The 14,119-nt window shown below is 38.2% G+C and overlaps 1 protein-coding gene and 1 long non-coding RNA gene across 8 annotated transcripts in view; one reads left to right on the forward strand and one right to left on the reverse strand.

The window, feature by feature from the left end:
• Positions 1 to 11,637, reverse strand: part of FSIP2 (fibrous sheath interacting protein 2) — a 103,856-nt gene extending 92,219 nt beyond the window's left edge. For 4 of the 6 annotated variants that reach the window (XR_012374989.1, XM_073881533.1, XM_025848960.2 and 1 more), the window contains exons 1-8: positions 11,512 to 11,637; positions 11,037 to 11,162; positions 7,670 to 7,831; positions 6,878 to 6,967; positions 5,489 to 5,628; positions 4,245 to 4,386; positions 3,645 to 3,755; positions 1,009 to 1,135 (exon numbers count right to left, since the gene is read on the reverse strand). Coding sequence is in view for 5 of the 6 variants with exons in the window: in XM_073881533.1 (XP_073737634.1) it covers positions 1,009 to 1,135; positions 3,645 to 3,755; positions 4,245 to 4,386; positions 5,489 to 5,628; positions 6,878 to 6,967; positions 7,670 to 7,831; positions 11,037 to 11,162; positions 11,512 to 11,610 (997 nt within the window). In the remaining variant the exon portion in view is untranslated. The remainder of the gene's footprint in view (positions 1 to 1,008; positions 1,136 to 3,644; positions 3,756 to 4,244; positions 4,387 to 5,488; positions 5,629 to 6,877; positions 6,968 to 7,669; positions 7,832 to 11,036; positions 11,163 to 11,511) is intronic. The other 2 variants (XM_073881538.1, XM_073881541.1) reach the window with 2 other exon arrangements.
• LOC141370714 (uncharacterized) overlaps positions 11,464 to 14,119 on the forward strand; it is a 416,025-nt gene continuing 413,369 nt past the window's right edge. For both annotated transcript variants that reach the window (XR_012374991.1, XR_012374990.1), the window contains exon 1: positions 11,464 to 11,598. This is a non-coding gene — a long non-coding RNA (uncharacterized lncRNA). The remainder of the gene's footprint in view (positions 11,599 to 14,119) is intronic.

The following is a 14,119-nucleotide window of genomic DNA, read 5'->3' on the forward strand; positions in this document are numbered from 1 at the left end:
CCATGCACATCAACCTTAGATCATAGCTGCCTTCTTCCAGGAGGTAGTGTGAAATAAAGCTTAAAAGTTAGGTTTGGGTTGGGCTTTAGATGGTGATGAATGGTTGCCTCAAAAGTCTGAGCTTCATTTAAGAAGTAATGGGGATCTTTACATTTTGGGGCTGGAAGAAAGCCTCAGAACAGATTTAAAGTCTAATTAGTAGCAGCATGAAAAATGGATTTGAAGTAGGTAGAAAAAAGAGCCAATGGAGACTAGTTAGTAATCTACTGGAGAGATACAAGGAGGCTCTCCCCTAAAAACAGGATTGAGGGGATAGAGATAGGATTGATGGGATGGAAGATGATCTTCCTCTTTCCTAATACTACATAATCATGATAATTAAAGCAAGTTTACATTTTTGCATTCTGGCTATGAATTATAATTAATATCATTAATTAATTTAATTTAATAAACTCACTATATGTTATAATGTTATAAATTTTAAAAAGCTGGTAGAGATAGGGCATAGAAAAGTTATGACTGGATGTCCCTCCTTTAAACTCTTCATTTCCTTCTTTTTTCTTTCCTTCCTTACTTTCCCTTCTTCTCTACCTCCTCCCTTCCTTATTCCCCAACCTCCTGCCCTCCCCCCGCCCATTTTCTTCTGATATTGTCCTTTCAGGCTGGCAGCACAGTAGATTACCATGTTGGTATAAAATAGCAATTATCTTACACACAATTTTTTAAAGTTTCAGTAGCAAAAAATACATTATTTTTAGTATATGTAAGTTGGTTAGAACTGCAGTCTAGGCAAGCTTGTCTACTGAACTACTTGATAAATTATTTTACTTTGTTTTAATTTTTACATATATGTCTGCTTTTCAACTTGAACCGTAATAGACAAATGCCTAGAACTGTGCCTAGCACAAAGCAAATAGCAATTGTAAGCAAACAGAATTTTACAAAAGGATTTTTAAGTAAATATATAAATATTCTCTACATAGCTCTATCAGCTTTTAATATTCTCACGTTCACAATATGTTCCATCTTGTCCTCTGTAATGAAATGTGTCATTTCTCATCTCTTCTCCTTTAAAGCTGTCTTCTTGCATTTTTTGTAAATGATAAGCCATTTTTTTCTCTAGAAGGGCTTGTTTCTAAAATATTAATATATATATATAAGTTAACATCAGCTTCCTGTTTAAAAATGCAAGACAAATATTTAAAATATGAGAGTGTATATTGGAAATCAACAGTCACTCCTGTCTTGTGACTTGTAAAGTTACATGGTACAAATTTCCATCTGTGATCAAACATGAACACTTAGATAGTTACCTCACTGCACACCTTCAGGGAACTGGTCCAGTCACAGATGAGGTAGGGTCTCTTAATCATAGCTATCCTGCAGAGCTTAGGCAATTTCTAAATCATCTTCAGTGGGAGGGATTCCTGAGTAACCTAACCAAAAACACCCAGGCCTACCAGAGATACACATAATATATAAAATGTGACTTCCTTTTGTGAACCTCTAGGCTAATATTGACCCTGGATGTCTCAGAAAGGCAGTAACTGCATGGAGAAAGAACCCTAGAGATCCTCAAAGGGCTCCCTCGAGTATTTGGCAACAGATGCATCAGTACAGGTGTGTGAGGAAACTAAGCAAGGCCACAAAAAGGACAGTACCAGAGGATTAGAGAGAACAGTGCTTGGCACCTGTCTATCATGCCTATTTTCACCAGCCACTGGAAGAACTTCATAAGTCATAGGGTGTCGTGTAGAGTTCTAAAATGGGTCTTGCTTCTAGGACTAGGGAATAACTAGTCTCACATTAAACATGCCTGTGGCCCCTCTAACAAATTTTAAAAAGCATGACCTATAACAATCAAACTGTTTCCAAAGAAATTATCTACATTCAAGAAAAAAGCTAAAGGATATTTAAAAGAATATGAAAATATTCAGCACCCAAAAAGTAAAATTCACCATATGGTGAATTTTATATCTGACATCCAATCAAAGAGTACCAAGCAGATATTTTATATCTGACATCCAATCAAAGAGTACCAAGCATAAAAAGCAGGGAAATATAACCCATAAAATGAGTGATCAATCAATCAAAATTGACCCATAATGACACCAATGTTAGAATTAAAGATAATATTAAAACACAATTGTATTCCATATATTTACAAAGTAAAGAAAAGACATGTAAGATATAAAAGGGAACAGAATCAATTTTTTAAATGTATGAGATGAGTAATGTGAGATATGCATTAATGGTAAAACAGACGTTGCAGAAGAAGAGATTAATTAATGCAAATTTAGGAAAAGAAACCATTCAAAAGGAAACAATGGGAAAAAAAGTTACACAATGAAAAGAGTATCAGCGAGGTGTGGAACAACATCAAGCAGCCTAATATGCCTGTAGAGACGAGAGAAAGGGCAAAAGAAATATTTGATATTAATGTCCATTATCGTTTTTTCTATTTTATGTTATAACAGAGGTTATAGTCAGTGCAATCAGGCAAAAAAAAAAATGAAAAATGCATCCACATCCAAAGAGAAGAAATAAAACCACCTTTATTTGTAGACAACATAATCATTTATGTAGAATATCATTTGGCATCTAGAAAGAAATTACTAGAATAAGTGATTTTGTCAATGCAAGATACAAGATGAATATAAAAAATTGCTTTTCTATATACTAACATCAAATAATCAGAATTTGAAATTAAAAATACCAATTATAATAGCATAAAAATTATGAAATACCTAGGGATGAATCTATCAAAAGATGTGTAAGACCTGTAAACTGCAAAAATTAAGGAAACCTAAATGAATGAGAGAGATATTGGTTCATGAGTTGGAAGACTCAATATTATCAAGACATCAATTGTGCCCAAATTGACCTATAGAATCAACATAATTCTAATCAAAATCTTGGTAAGATTTCTTTGTAGAAATTGAAATGCTGATTCTAAAATTTATATTGAAATGTAAAGGGCTTAGATTAGCCAACACAACTTTAAAAGAGAAGAACAGACTTAGAAGGTTAGCACTACTGATTTAAAGAACGATTAAAGGTATAATAATCAAGACAGTATAATAGACAAATAGGTCAAAGAGCAGAAAAGAGTCCAAAAATCAGTGTATACCACTGATTTTTGATAAAGATGCAAAGGCAAAAAATCTCTTAAAGATTTCGATAACTGTAATTTAAGCACATACTTTGGAGTAAAATATATATATATATATATATATATAATTGACATATATATATAGAGAGAGAGACATTTTATATATATATATATATAAAATATCAATCTGAAAAAGATTACAATACTAAGAAGTACACAGCAATGACTTGAAAACCTCTTGTATTAAAACACAATTCAAAAGAAACAATTTAGAATAACTCCATTGGAAATATCTAGAATTCAAATAGCTCTGCCAATAACCTGGCTCAAGTAGCCTATGGCATGGCCATGCCTACCATCAGTGGTCATGTCTAATGGGCATTCCCGGTGCCAGAACTTGTTCCATTGCACTAGTTGCATATCATTTGGGGTAACTGGCCCATTGTTATCTCACAGAGTGTACTCCCAAATGTCAAAACTGGCCAAAGCTCCTCCTCAAACCGCCCCAGTTAGAGGTTAAAGCCCACCCTACCTTCCTGTCACTCTCCTCTCTGCTTCTACGCCGTTGTTCCTCTATCCTAGCTTCTCTTTTAACATCTTCTCCAATCCTTCTCAGAAGTAACATCTCTTTTGTCTTCCATTCCTAGAGAGTATAAATGTTACTGTACTCAGTATGTGTTCACAATAGACCTTTGTATTCTTTCCACCACCAACAAGCAAATTAGAATAAGTAAGGGGCCTAACAGAAATCAGGTCAAGCATAATTGAAGTCATACACTGGGTTTAGGATGGGCTTTTCTTATGCACTCCTATTAGGAATGTAGGCATGGTTATTTTTTAACTAAAGCTAAATTTAAAAAATTTTCCACCCTATAATGAGGACTTTTGGGGAGTTAAATCGTGTCTAGCAACTTTCACAATCATCACTTTAATAGTAGATATTGGCTCATATATATATATATAGTTTGTTGTCAGCCTCATTATTTTATGCAACAACTTGGAAAAAAGATTAATGTGGATAAATGATTCAGACCTGAAATGACTTCAAGAAGTATGATGGAGAGGTAAATTACTTCCAAATGGAACAACTGTATACAATTTTTCTCTAAATATTTTAAATTTGTTATCTCACCTCTTCAATTTTTCTACGAAGACTAAGTTTTCTCCTTGTGTATTCTCGCTGTTGTCTTTCTTCTCTATCCATCCGGAGTAGGCGTTGCTCTTCTGCTGTGTGCTCAAGTTGTTCTAATTCCCTATTTATCATATCCAAATATCTAAGTAAAAGTGCAAATACAAGTAAAGGTGAATTGGCTATTTCCCTTATGATGGCATCATCTCTGCTTTGATATTCCCAAACCACCTTCTTGCTTGCTTTTTATTTCTTAAGCTACAGGAATTTTACAGTTTTTCTATCAGCTCTGCTCATGGACCTTTAAGCCAGCCTGACTCACCAACTCACTTTACTCCTTATACAAATCTCCCTATTATATAAATATCTGTTATGGCACAGCCAATGGTAAAATGTGGAGCAAATTGATTAAAAACATTTTACACAGTAAGTATTCATAACTTTGTACATTTGGGAATATGGGTTTGCAAAGAAGGCTAAAGTAACTGAAACACTGACTTCAAATCTGGGGGAAAAAAAATCTGAGTTTCCTAAGAAAAAGATGTATACTGGGTCCATTGTAATTTACAAGACCTTGAACAAATCTTCCATCTATAGTCTGGGTCTCTGGTATGTCAATCTGTTTCATGGATCCTCCATGAAAATGAACTATAGAATATAAAAAGTCAGGCACTGCAGCCTCTCTCAATTTAATGAAGAAGGAGGAAAAAGACAATATCCCTTCACTTCCTAAGAAATGGTCTTGGTCATGGAATGGTAATGATTGAACGTTAGTAGGTAATATCTTAGTTTAGAGAACGGAAGTTTAGAGACGATGCATATTTATATTGGCATTAGATAAAGTTTCCTTTTTTGACTTTTCACTAACTTCCTCAAACTTAATGCTATCAGTCCTTAAAGATGATCATAAGAAGCTACCGTAGAAGTGTGTGCTAAAGATACTTTCCCTCCATCTACAATTGGAAGGACTTTGGATCTGATTTTATTCTTCCAGGTATCAGCTTAGATTATCTTTTGGACTCACAACAACCCTGTCTTCTCTGGTAGAAATTTCTCTTTATAGCCTTGCCACCATAATCTCCCAATTCCCATACCTCTTGGTCTCCTTTCCTCTGCATAGTGGGAACAATGGTGGAGTTAAATAGTGTCTAGTTCTCTAAAAATCCTACCTTCAATTCTTTCTAGTATCTTTCTACATATTTGGGTCCACAATATATAAATGAAATATGCATTAACTTCAATCTTACCTGTGCCTTATTAATCGTTCCTGGTCCTTAATAGATTTGGTGCCTTCCTGTAACAACCAATTTCGGAACCGTGCAACATCAGAACGTCTAGGTATTTGACTATTTTCCTGTAGTCTATTTACTTGCTTTGCAAGCATTTCCTATTAAGAAAAGTGTGTTATAACATACACATATACATAAATGTATGTAAATTTGACTATGTATATGTAAAATCTTTTTACATTCTCAGAAATAAAACTGTCCTATCACATGCTTAGTAAAATTACTGTACTTCGTGAATCCCTAATTCTGCTTAACTTCATTTAAACCTATTGTAGGCAAGACAACCAACCCAAAATCAAGATGTGTTTCTCTGAAAATGAATGATAAATATTTGATCTTATTTTTCTATCCATTCTAAAAAAAATAAATGATAATAAGGAAGGAGAGTACGAGAAGCTCTAGGCATAAGGGGGCAAATGGGTAAAATACAGAACATTTAATAGTATAGGGAAGTCATTATCATTTCTCTACAACTCTCTCTCTCTTTTTAAGATTTATTTATTTATTTTAGAGAGAGAGCGTGAGTGCACAAGTGGGGGCAGGGAAAGAGGGAGAGAATCCTTAATCAGACTCTGCACTGAATGCGGAGCCCAACATGGGGCTCAATCCCACCACTCATGAGATCATAATCTGAGCTAAAACCAAGAGGCAGATGCTCAACCCACTGAGCCACCCAGGCACCCCTCTACATAACCTTTGAATATAAATTTGTAAACATACACGTACACACACATTTCTTGTTTTTATCCAACTCTCTTGACCCTAAAACCTGAATTCACTCATGCACATGTGCATGTGTGTACACACTCACACAAACTTTTGAGTCAAAAATTGAAAGGAAGTCACTATCTATACCCACTCTACACCAAATCATTCCACTTCATTTTTAAGAACAACATTTTTTATTGAATGAACACAGCTGCATGTGTGTGGGTACACATACGCAGTGCACATATTCTTCCAGTCACCTATAGGACGTGGTAATTATTCATACACCTCCTCTCCTGTTATGCAAGTTGTTTTGGGGCTCCAGCTGAAGAATCTTGCTGCCACAATAGACTCTTCCTATTGCTCTTAGCTCAGGTAGAAATGACATATCTGAGTAGTAATTTAATTGCTAAATTATGCAAGCTACTATTGGCATATTAATAGATAACTTGGTCCCTTTTCTTTTCTCGGCTTAATATAGCAACCTCAAAATATTATTTATTCCCTTCTAAATTTTAATTTGGAAAAAGTAGTTTGTCAGAATTAAAGGTAAAAATATTATATGAAAATACTTTGCATGCAAATAAAGCTTTCTTCCAAACCCTATGAAAAGAAATCAAATTTAAGTATTTAACTTACTTGATCTCTTATATAGTTTCTTTCAAAGTCTAACTTTAAACTGGTAAGATATTGCCTGTACTTATTCAAGTCCCTCAAGGTACATACAATCTAAAAAACAAAACAACAGTAATGACAAAAATATAAAAATACAAATATTTAAAAATCATAGCAACTACTTTCCCAGGAAGAATAGTAATACCATACCACTTGATAATATTTTGGTATTAAGAGTAATAAATTGCTAATGATTTTGTAAGCAGTAACTCTCCACAACTTTTAATCAACAGGAAATTTCTATCCAGATAACATTACTTTATTAATATGCATCATGATAGGGGATTTAGTACACACAACTGGAGTTATTAAAATACTGATGTAATAATAATGTTTGACCCCAATAAGAATATAGTCCATCAAGATTCCATCGGGCTGATTTTACTAGGTTCCTATTTTGTCTCAAGTTTTTAAAAAGCTTATGGGACCTAATCCTTGACAAGCATACAGTGACATTAGAGACAGAGAAAGAGGACTATGATACATTTGGGAAAATTACCTTTACCTCCTGAAATTATTTGGTAATCATCTTTTGATATCATAAAGAAAAAAGGTGAGCAAAGGAGTAGTTTCACTTAGAAAAAACTGTTGTCTGGTTTCCCTTGACCCAAATACCGAGTAATTTATGAAATTTCCCATTAAGTGTTTCTCATGACCAAGTTAAAGGTGATACAGACCCCCCAGTGAGGCACAGAAGCGAGCTTTATCAAGTCTTGGAGGTTTGCAATGCATAAAGAGAATGAATCTTGAACCCACTTTATTGTTGCTGGTGACATAGCCTCCTTTCTTCAGTCTTCTCAGGATATCTTTACGCTTATAGTACGCTCTTAAGTGTGGATCGTGAAGACTTTTATATTGGTTTTCCAAAAGTCGACAATAAGGATCAGTCAGGTTAAAACCGTAAGAAGGTCGAAAAAGCTGCAAACACAGATTTGGAATAGGCAACATAAATTTACTACCCTGACTTCTTTTTCCCCACTGACCTGACTTATCCTAAAAACCTACCCTCACTCAATTAAGTCCTCCCCCGATCACTATCAGTCCCTGGCCCTGAGTCAGAGAAGAAAGGAAAAGAAAAGAAAGGAAATAGGATAAAATTTGTTTTAATGTTTAAAGAAAGTGAAAGCTATGATTCTTCCTTTTCCTTTTCCCACTTCCAGGTCAAGGCACTCACTACGTTTAAAAGGATAAAGGGATAATATTATGATTATTTATCTCAATAATCTGAAAATGAAGAAAATAGAAAGTCTTTCACCAAGATTCATGGAAACTTTAACCAAAAAAGTAGAAGTAAAACTCAGATGTTAAAGACAATGAATAAAGGTTATTGTGTTAGGGTCTTACTTAAGGCAAGAAACCCAGTAGTCTCTGAGAGCGCTACAGTTAGGAAAAAAATCAAGGTCTGTATTATAAAGTTCAACATATTGAAGAACCAGTTATAAAAGATATTGATAAGGATTGAGGTTTCTTCATATGTGTAAAGACCAAATATAACCTTATATAGTAGTCATTAGCATGTAAAAGGAAAATATCAGCTAATAGTCCTGTTTCTGTTACATTAGAGGAAACAGCTGAATTATCTCATCTCATTTGTAAATTAAAACATTACCAAAGTGAGGTGTGTGTGCGTGCGTGCGCGTGCGTGTGTGTGTGTGAGTTCCTAGTCCATTTTTCAATGGCAGGATGGTGAAAATGGGTTTTGGGGAACCTCTGAAAGGGAAAAAGTAGAGGATGTAAGTAGGTGTGGAAGTTGTCCTAATATTGCCTTGGCATTCTTTCTTTTTGCTTTCCTTTAATTTTTTGTGGTGAGAAAAATGGAAGTTTTAGTCTAAAGTACAGTCAAAGCAGTACTTGGCTCAAGTGAAAGACAACTGGAATGTGTGGAAGATGTGGCAAACCTGAGAGCACCTGACCTGTTTGCAGGGATTCAATTCCATTGATAAGCCCCCATGCATTGTGCACCAATCTAGATCTGGCTGCAGGTACTAGTCTGTGACCTCGGTGTTCAGCCTGGCAGTACTTCAGTCAGATTCTGAACACTAAAGAGCCTGGCTGGGTGGGACTCTATAAAGAACTCCCTCAAGCTATAGGTTGGAGGATGTTTCATATATGGGCAAAGGGGCAGATTGGAGGAATACGATAGGATGCTAGCTTTCCTTTTCCATTTAAAAGCTTCCTTGATAAGTTTCTGACTTCTTGCTTAACACAAGGCTTCAATCTCTTCCAAGGGCATACATCATAAAGCAAAATTCCCTAATTACTAATGTTTCCCTGAGAAGGCAAAGAAAAGAATCTCCTAGGAGTGTGTCTTGAATTCAGTGAGACCAGGTATAAAGCCCATACCTTTCCTGTAAGGGGAACAATCAACAACCATGACTCAAGAATGGATTGATTTTCTTTTTTTTAAGATGTTGACATTTAGCTGTCAACATCTCTTAGCTGTTGAACTTCAGCTGTGATGGTAGTATGTTTCACAAGACCAAACTTGGGTTAATGACCTGTAAATAAGGAACACCTTTTAGACATATCCATTCATTAGAGCCAGGGTGTGCATTCTGTTGTCAAATAAAGTGATTGGTTTCTCTTAAAAAACAAACAAACAAACAACAACTAAAAGTGTAAACGTAAAAAAATCACTTTATTGAGGAGATTGTACTGAAAGAAAAAGAAGGATCTCACAAAGTCAGTCCTCAGGGAAATAGTCTGGTGCTTGATTATGATTAAATGAAGATAGTTTGGGGGGAATGAATCTAATAAAGAATAGAGAGAACACCTTTTAAAAAAGTAGTTGGCAAGTGAATTAATCTTTGACAGAAATGGTAATTCAGCAAACAATATATTTGACTAAACAGTTGAAAGACAGGGCTAAGTTTATACCCTGAAGAGTTTTCAAGCATGGTTTAGGAAAGCTAGTTTGTTTGGACGTGACTCAGCCAAACAGTGTGAGGTGGCCTATTTTTTGTTAGCTTGCTCTATTCTAGTGGAACAAAGGGAAATTATATATTTTCCAGAAACAAAACTTTAAGTAATCATGTTTATTAGGCAAGTATCAAATACCAAGAAGCCCTACTAATTTCTGATGACATCATAGATAGAAGGAGGGCACAAGGGTCACTCAGAATTCTTTCTTGTAAAATTTTTCGCACTATTGATCAAAGCAACCACTCAAAAAAAGAATGTACTGAACCTCCTTCAGCATTAGTCACCGGTCAAAGGCTGGGGAGGTTTGAGGGTAGAGGTAGCGCTGAGGACTAAGAACACGAAAGAGTTTGAGGGAAGCACACTCTACCCCAGTATGATGTACATTATAAAATTATAATTATAAAATTATAGTGTTGAGTAAAATTACACAAACCAAGGGCAATGCAAATTTTAAAGAAATATAAGCTAATTGGGGGCTGTAATAGTTCAGAAAGAATCTTGAAAGATGGTTCAAATTCACAGATTGGTTAGAAGAGGAAAGAATATGTCAGGTTTGGGAAGCAAGGTGAACAAAGGCTCAGAAATATTAACATGGTATGTGTGAGTAAGGCATAAAAGACCCCAGGTAGAAGGAGCTGAGGCTCTTGATTAGAGAAACACACTGGATGAGGAGGTTGGGGCAAATCATGGAGTCATTAGTTAAATACTAAACATGTTAACTTATTTCGACTTCACTGTTTTCTCACTTAGTGTGTGAAATAGAATGCAACACAAAACAAAAATCATAGAAAAGTGTTCTGTAATGAGAGTTTTGTCCAAGTTACTATTGGTGACAATCATAACACAATTAAATGGCCAGCTAGCACCAATAATCTTTCACCTTTCAACCAAATATTTTTCTAACAAAATCTCACTAAATAGGTATAAAGTTATTATGAAGAAAAGTTAATATGGTTCCATCAATTATAAATTAAGACAGAACTAAGAATCTAAACTTTCTAGCCCAACATTCTCAGACTATACTTGATGAAGTTGCTTGGTATGCATCCGAAACAGTATCTTAGGGGTTGATTACAGGAAAAAAACTGTGTATGGTAGTGCAAATTCCCCTAATGGACTTTGTATGATGTAGTGCCTGAGTCTAACAGCAAATAGAAAAGAGCAAAGAAAACCGACGTGAGACCATTAAAAATTACTTTACCTTTTCACTTAACTTCGTAGTATAGTATAAAGTTTTGCTTCCTGGGATCATAGGCAGCTTGACCCCAAGAGGCAGATCCAGTAGTTGACCCACTCCGACCCCTGTTAAGTGGGTTTTGTGCACGCCCTGTCAGATGCAATTGGAGAGTTTGGCCTTTCCTTTCAGTATTGGGTATTAGGCCAATCTACTCCTACTCCAATCAAGAGTCATACAGTCAGGGTCGAAGAGTCCCGCCCTACCACACAGCCCTGAAGACCTCCTCTGGCCTCCCGCTTCCCGGGTCACCCGCTTCGTCGCTGCGCCACAGCCAGTTGCGGCCCCAGCAGCCCGAGAGCGCTTCCACCCGCCGCCCGCACGAGGGCGCCAGAAGCGGGCGGTTAGGAACCGAGCGACGGGTCTGTGGCTATCCCTGCCCGGGCCCCAGAGGGCCGGAAACCCGGCGGAGGACCGCGACGCCAGGCTGGCTGCCACTCACGTCTCCGCATTGCTGGCTGTCCGCGGCCAGGCTACTGGTGGCCGTCTTGGTGGCAGCGATGTTGGCAGCCTTGGAGCAGGCGCTGAGGTACAGCTCCATCGCCGGCCCGGGCCCCTCTGCCCCCCTCCGCCCTCCCCTGGCTCCTTCCCTCGCACCCCTTTCCCCGTCGTCGTCCCTCCGTTGCGACTGGACCCGGAATGGCCAGTACCCCGCGTCCGCGAGGCTTCACCCTCGCGGCGTTCCAGGCTCCGAACTTGGGGGCCCCAGAGAGGTGGTGCCCTCCCGAGGGCTGGTCCCCGATGGTTGGGCGTGCAGCGCCCGGGATTTGGGGAAATCAGTTCTGGGGGCCTGGTCTATGAGGGCCACAGTTGAAATATCGTTTCTCTCGGAAGCCAGCACCCCTCAGTCATACCAAACCCAAATCCAAACTTTGAAAGCTTTGCGGGAGGGTAGCTGGCTAATTTCTCCTGGCCTCCGAGGAGCTATGGTTTGGCGGGGGTGGGGCGGTGAGCAAACAAAAACAAAAACAAAAACACTCCAGGAGTGATTGTATAGCCCATTCTAGGGACAGGGGCCTGGTTTTCTGTACGTGCCCCTTTACAGACACTGCGGTCCCCCCCCCCCCCCCAGGCTCCCACGACCTCTCTCCACTCCAGGTCCACATAACTGCACTTGGGTTTCCTTTGGGGCTCTGCCTTTGTCCTGCTCCCTCCTCTGGTCTTCGTCTTTCCTTTCCAGCTCTTCTCTTTCTCCTACTCCCTCCTCTCTGCCTCCGCTGCTTTCTCCTGGATCCCTCTTCCTCCTGTCAGCCATGCAGCCAGAATTTATAAAATGCGTGACTCCTTGGGGCCGGTCATCGAAAGGGGCACTGGGGGTATGGTGGTGAGTAAAATTTGGCCCCTTCTTTCAAGGAGCTAACTAGACTGTGAGTACTGTGAGGGCACAGAATGTATCCGATTTGTCAGGAATGTGGACTGAGACCCTTGTTCGTTCTTATTTCTGGCCCATTTAGTAGTAATACGTACTATTTATAGAGAATTTACTAACTCCAGACACTGTGGTAGACACTCATCACGTTTAATCTTTATAACAGCCTTGCCAGTAATGACCTCTTTTTTCGAACAGTTAAAGAGGAATGATAGTTACTATTAAGTCATGGCCCCAGAGACAGTTTCTTAGTCAATACACTGGTTTTATGTCTGTTCTGTTTCTTTTAATGCCACTCATATGCATGGGACTCCTAAATTTGAAATCTGATCTTGGGATACAGTCCACTACCAACACTTCACAGGGGTGTCTCACAGTCATCTCAAATTCAGTGTACTCAAATCTCAACCTACCCTTTCACTAAAACAGTACAAGACTAAGGCCCTATTCTTCTTGCATTTCCCGTCTCAGTGACAATATCAGTGTCTACCGGAGCTGGAAACTGAGATATAATACTAGATACTTCCTTCCCCCTTATTCCCCACATTCAGTTGATCTCTTTGTCCTACTGATTTTATCACTGAGATTAATCGGTCTTCTCCTACCCATCTGTACACTACTCCCTCAGTTAAGCCACTCATCATTTTTTGTCTGTGTGATCACCACAGCCTTATCTCTCTGCCACCTTTTACCCAATAGTCCATCTTTTATCAAATTCATCTTTAATGCCATCTCTCTCCCCTCTAGTAAATCCCCAGTTACTATAAGACTTAACACAAAGCATATAACAGCCTCTGTGACTTGATCCCTGTATTAGTTTTCTCTTGCTGCTGTAACAAATTACCACAATCGTAGTGGCTTAAAACAACCCAAAGGTATTATCTTACAATAAGTGAGGCCAGCAGTCTGAAATGAATCCCATCTTGCTGAAATCGAAGTGTTGGCATGGCTGCATTCTTCTGGAGGCTTTGGACACAATCTGTGTCCTTCCTCTCTATGGCTTCTAGAAGCTTTCCTGCCCTCCCACTTTGAATCCAGCATGTAGTGTCTTCAGATCTCTCTCTGACTCAGACCTCTGCCTCCCTCTCTATAATTAAAAATCTGTTGATTACATTGGGTCCATCTAGATGACCTATGATAATTTTATTTTATTTTTTTTATTTTTTAGAGAAAGGAGAGCATGGGGGTGAGAGGGGCAGAGGAAGAGGGGGAGAGAGAATAGATCCTGATGTGGGCTTAATCTCATGACCCTGGGATCATGACCTGAGCTGAAATCAAGAGTCTGGTGCTAAACCGACTGAGCCACCCAGGCACCCTGATAATTTCTTTACTTTAAGGTCAGCTGATTAACAACCTTAATTCCATTAGCAATCTTAATTCCCCGTTGCCATGAAACATACATATTCATAGGTCTTGGAAATTAAAATGTAGACACCTTTGAAGGGGTATCATACTGCCTAGTACAGCTCTTTTCTCCCTTTTTAAGACGTAACTTCTGTACACCACCTCTCAAAATTGAACCCCAAATGATGTAGAACTGTTTGAGGTTAGTTTCCAACACTGAGCCTACTGATTCAAGGCTTTGTGTCTTTGCTGTGCTGTTCCTCTGCCTGATAGCCCTTTGCACTTCATTGCTTGGCTAATTTCAATCAGCTTTTAAGACTGCTTAAGTATCATCGTC

Source organism: Callorhinus ursinus, unplaced genomic scaffold (assembly GCF_003265705.2).
Source record: "Callorhinus ursinus isolate GAN/ISIS: 27379988/994484 unplaced genomic scaffold, GSC_fseal_2.0 scaffold2, whole genome shotgun sequence".
Classification (NCBI taxonomy): Eukaryota; Metazoa; Chordata; class Mammalia; order Carnivora; family Otariidae; genus Callorhinus; species Callorhinus ursinus.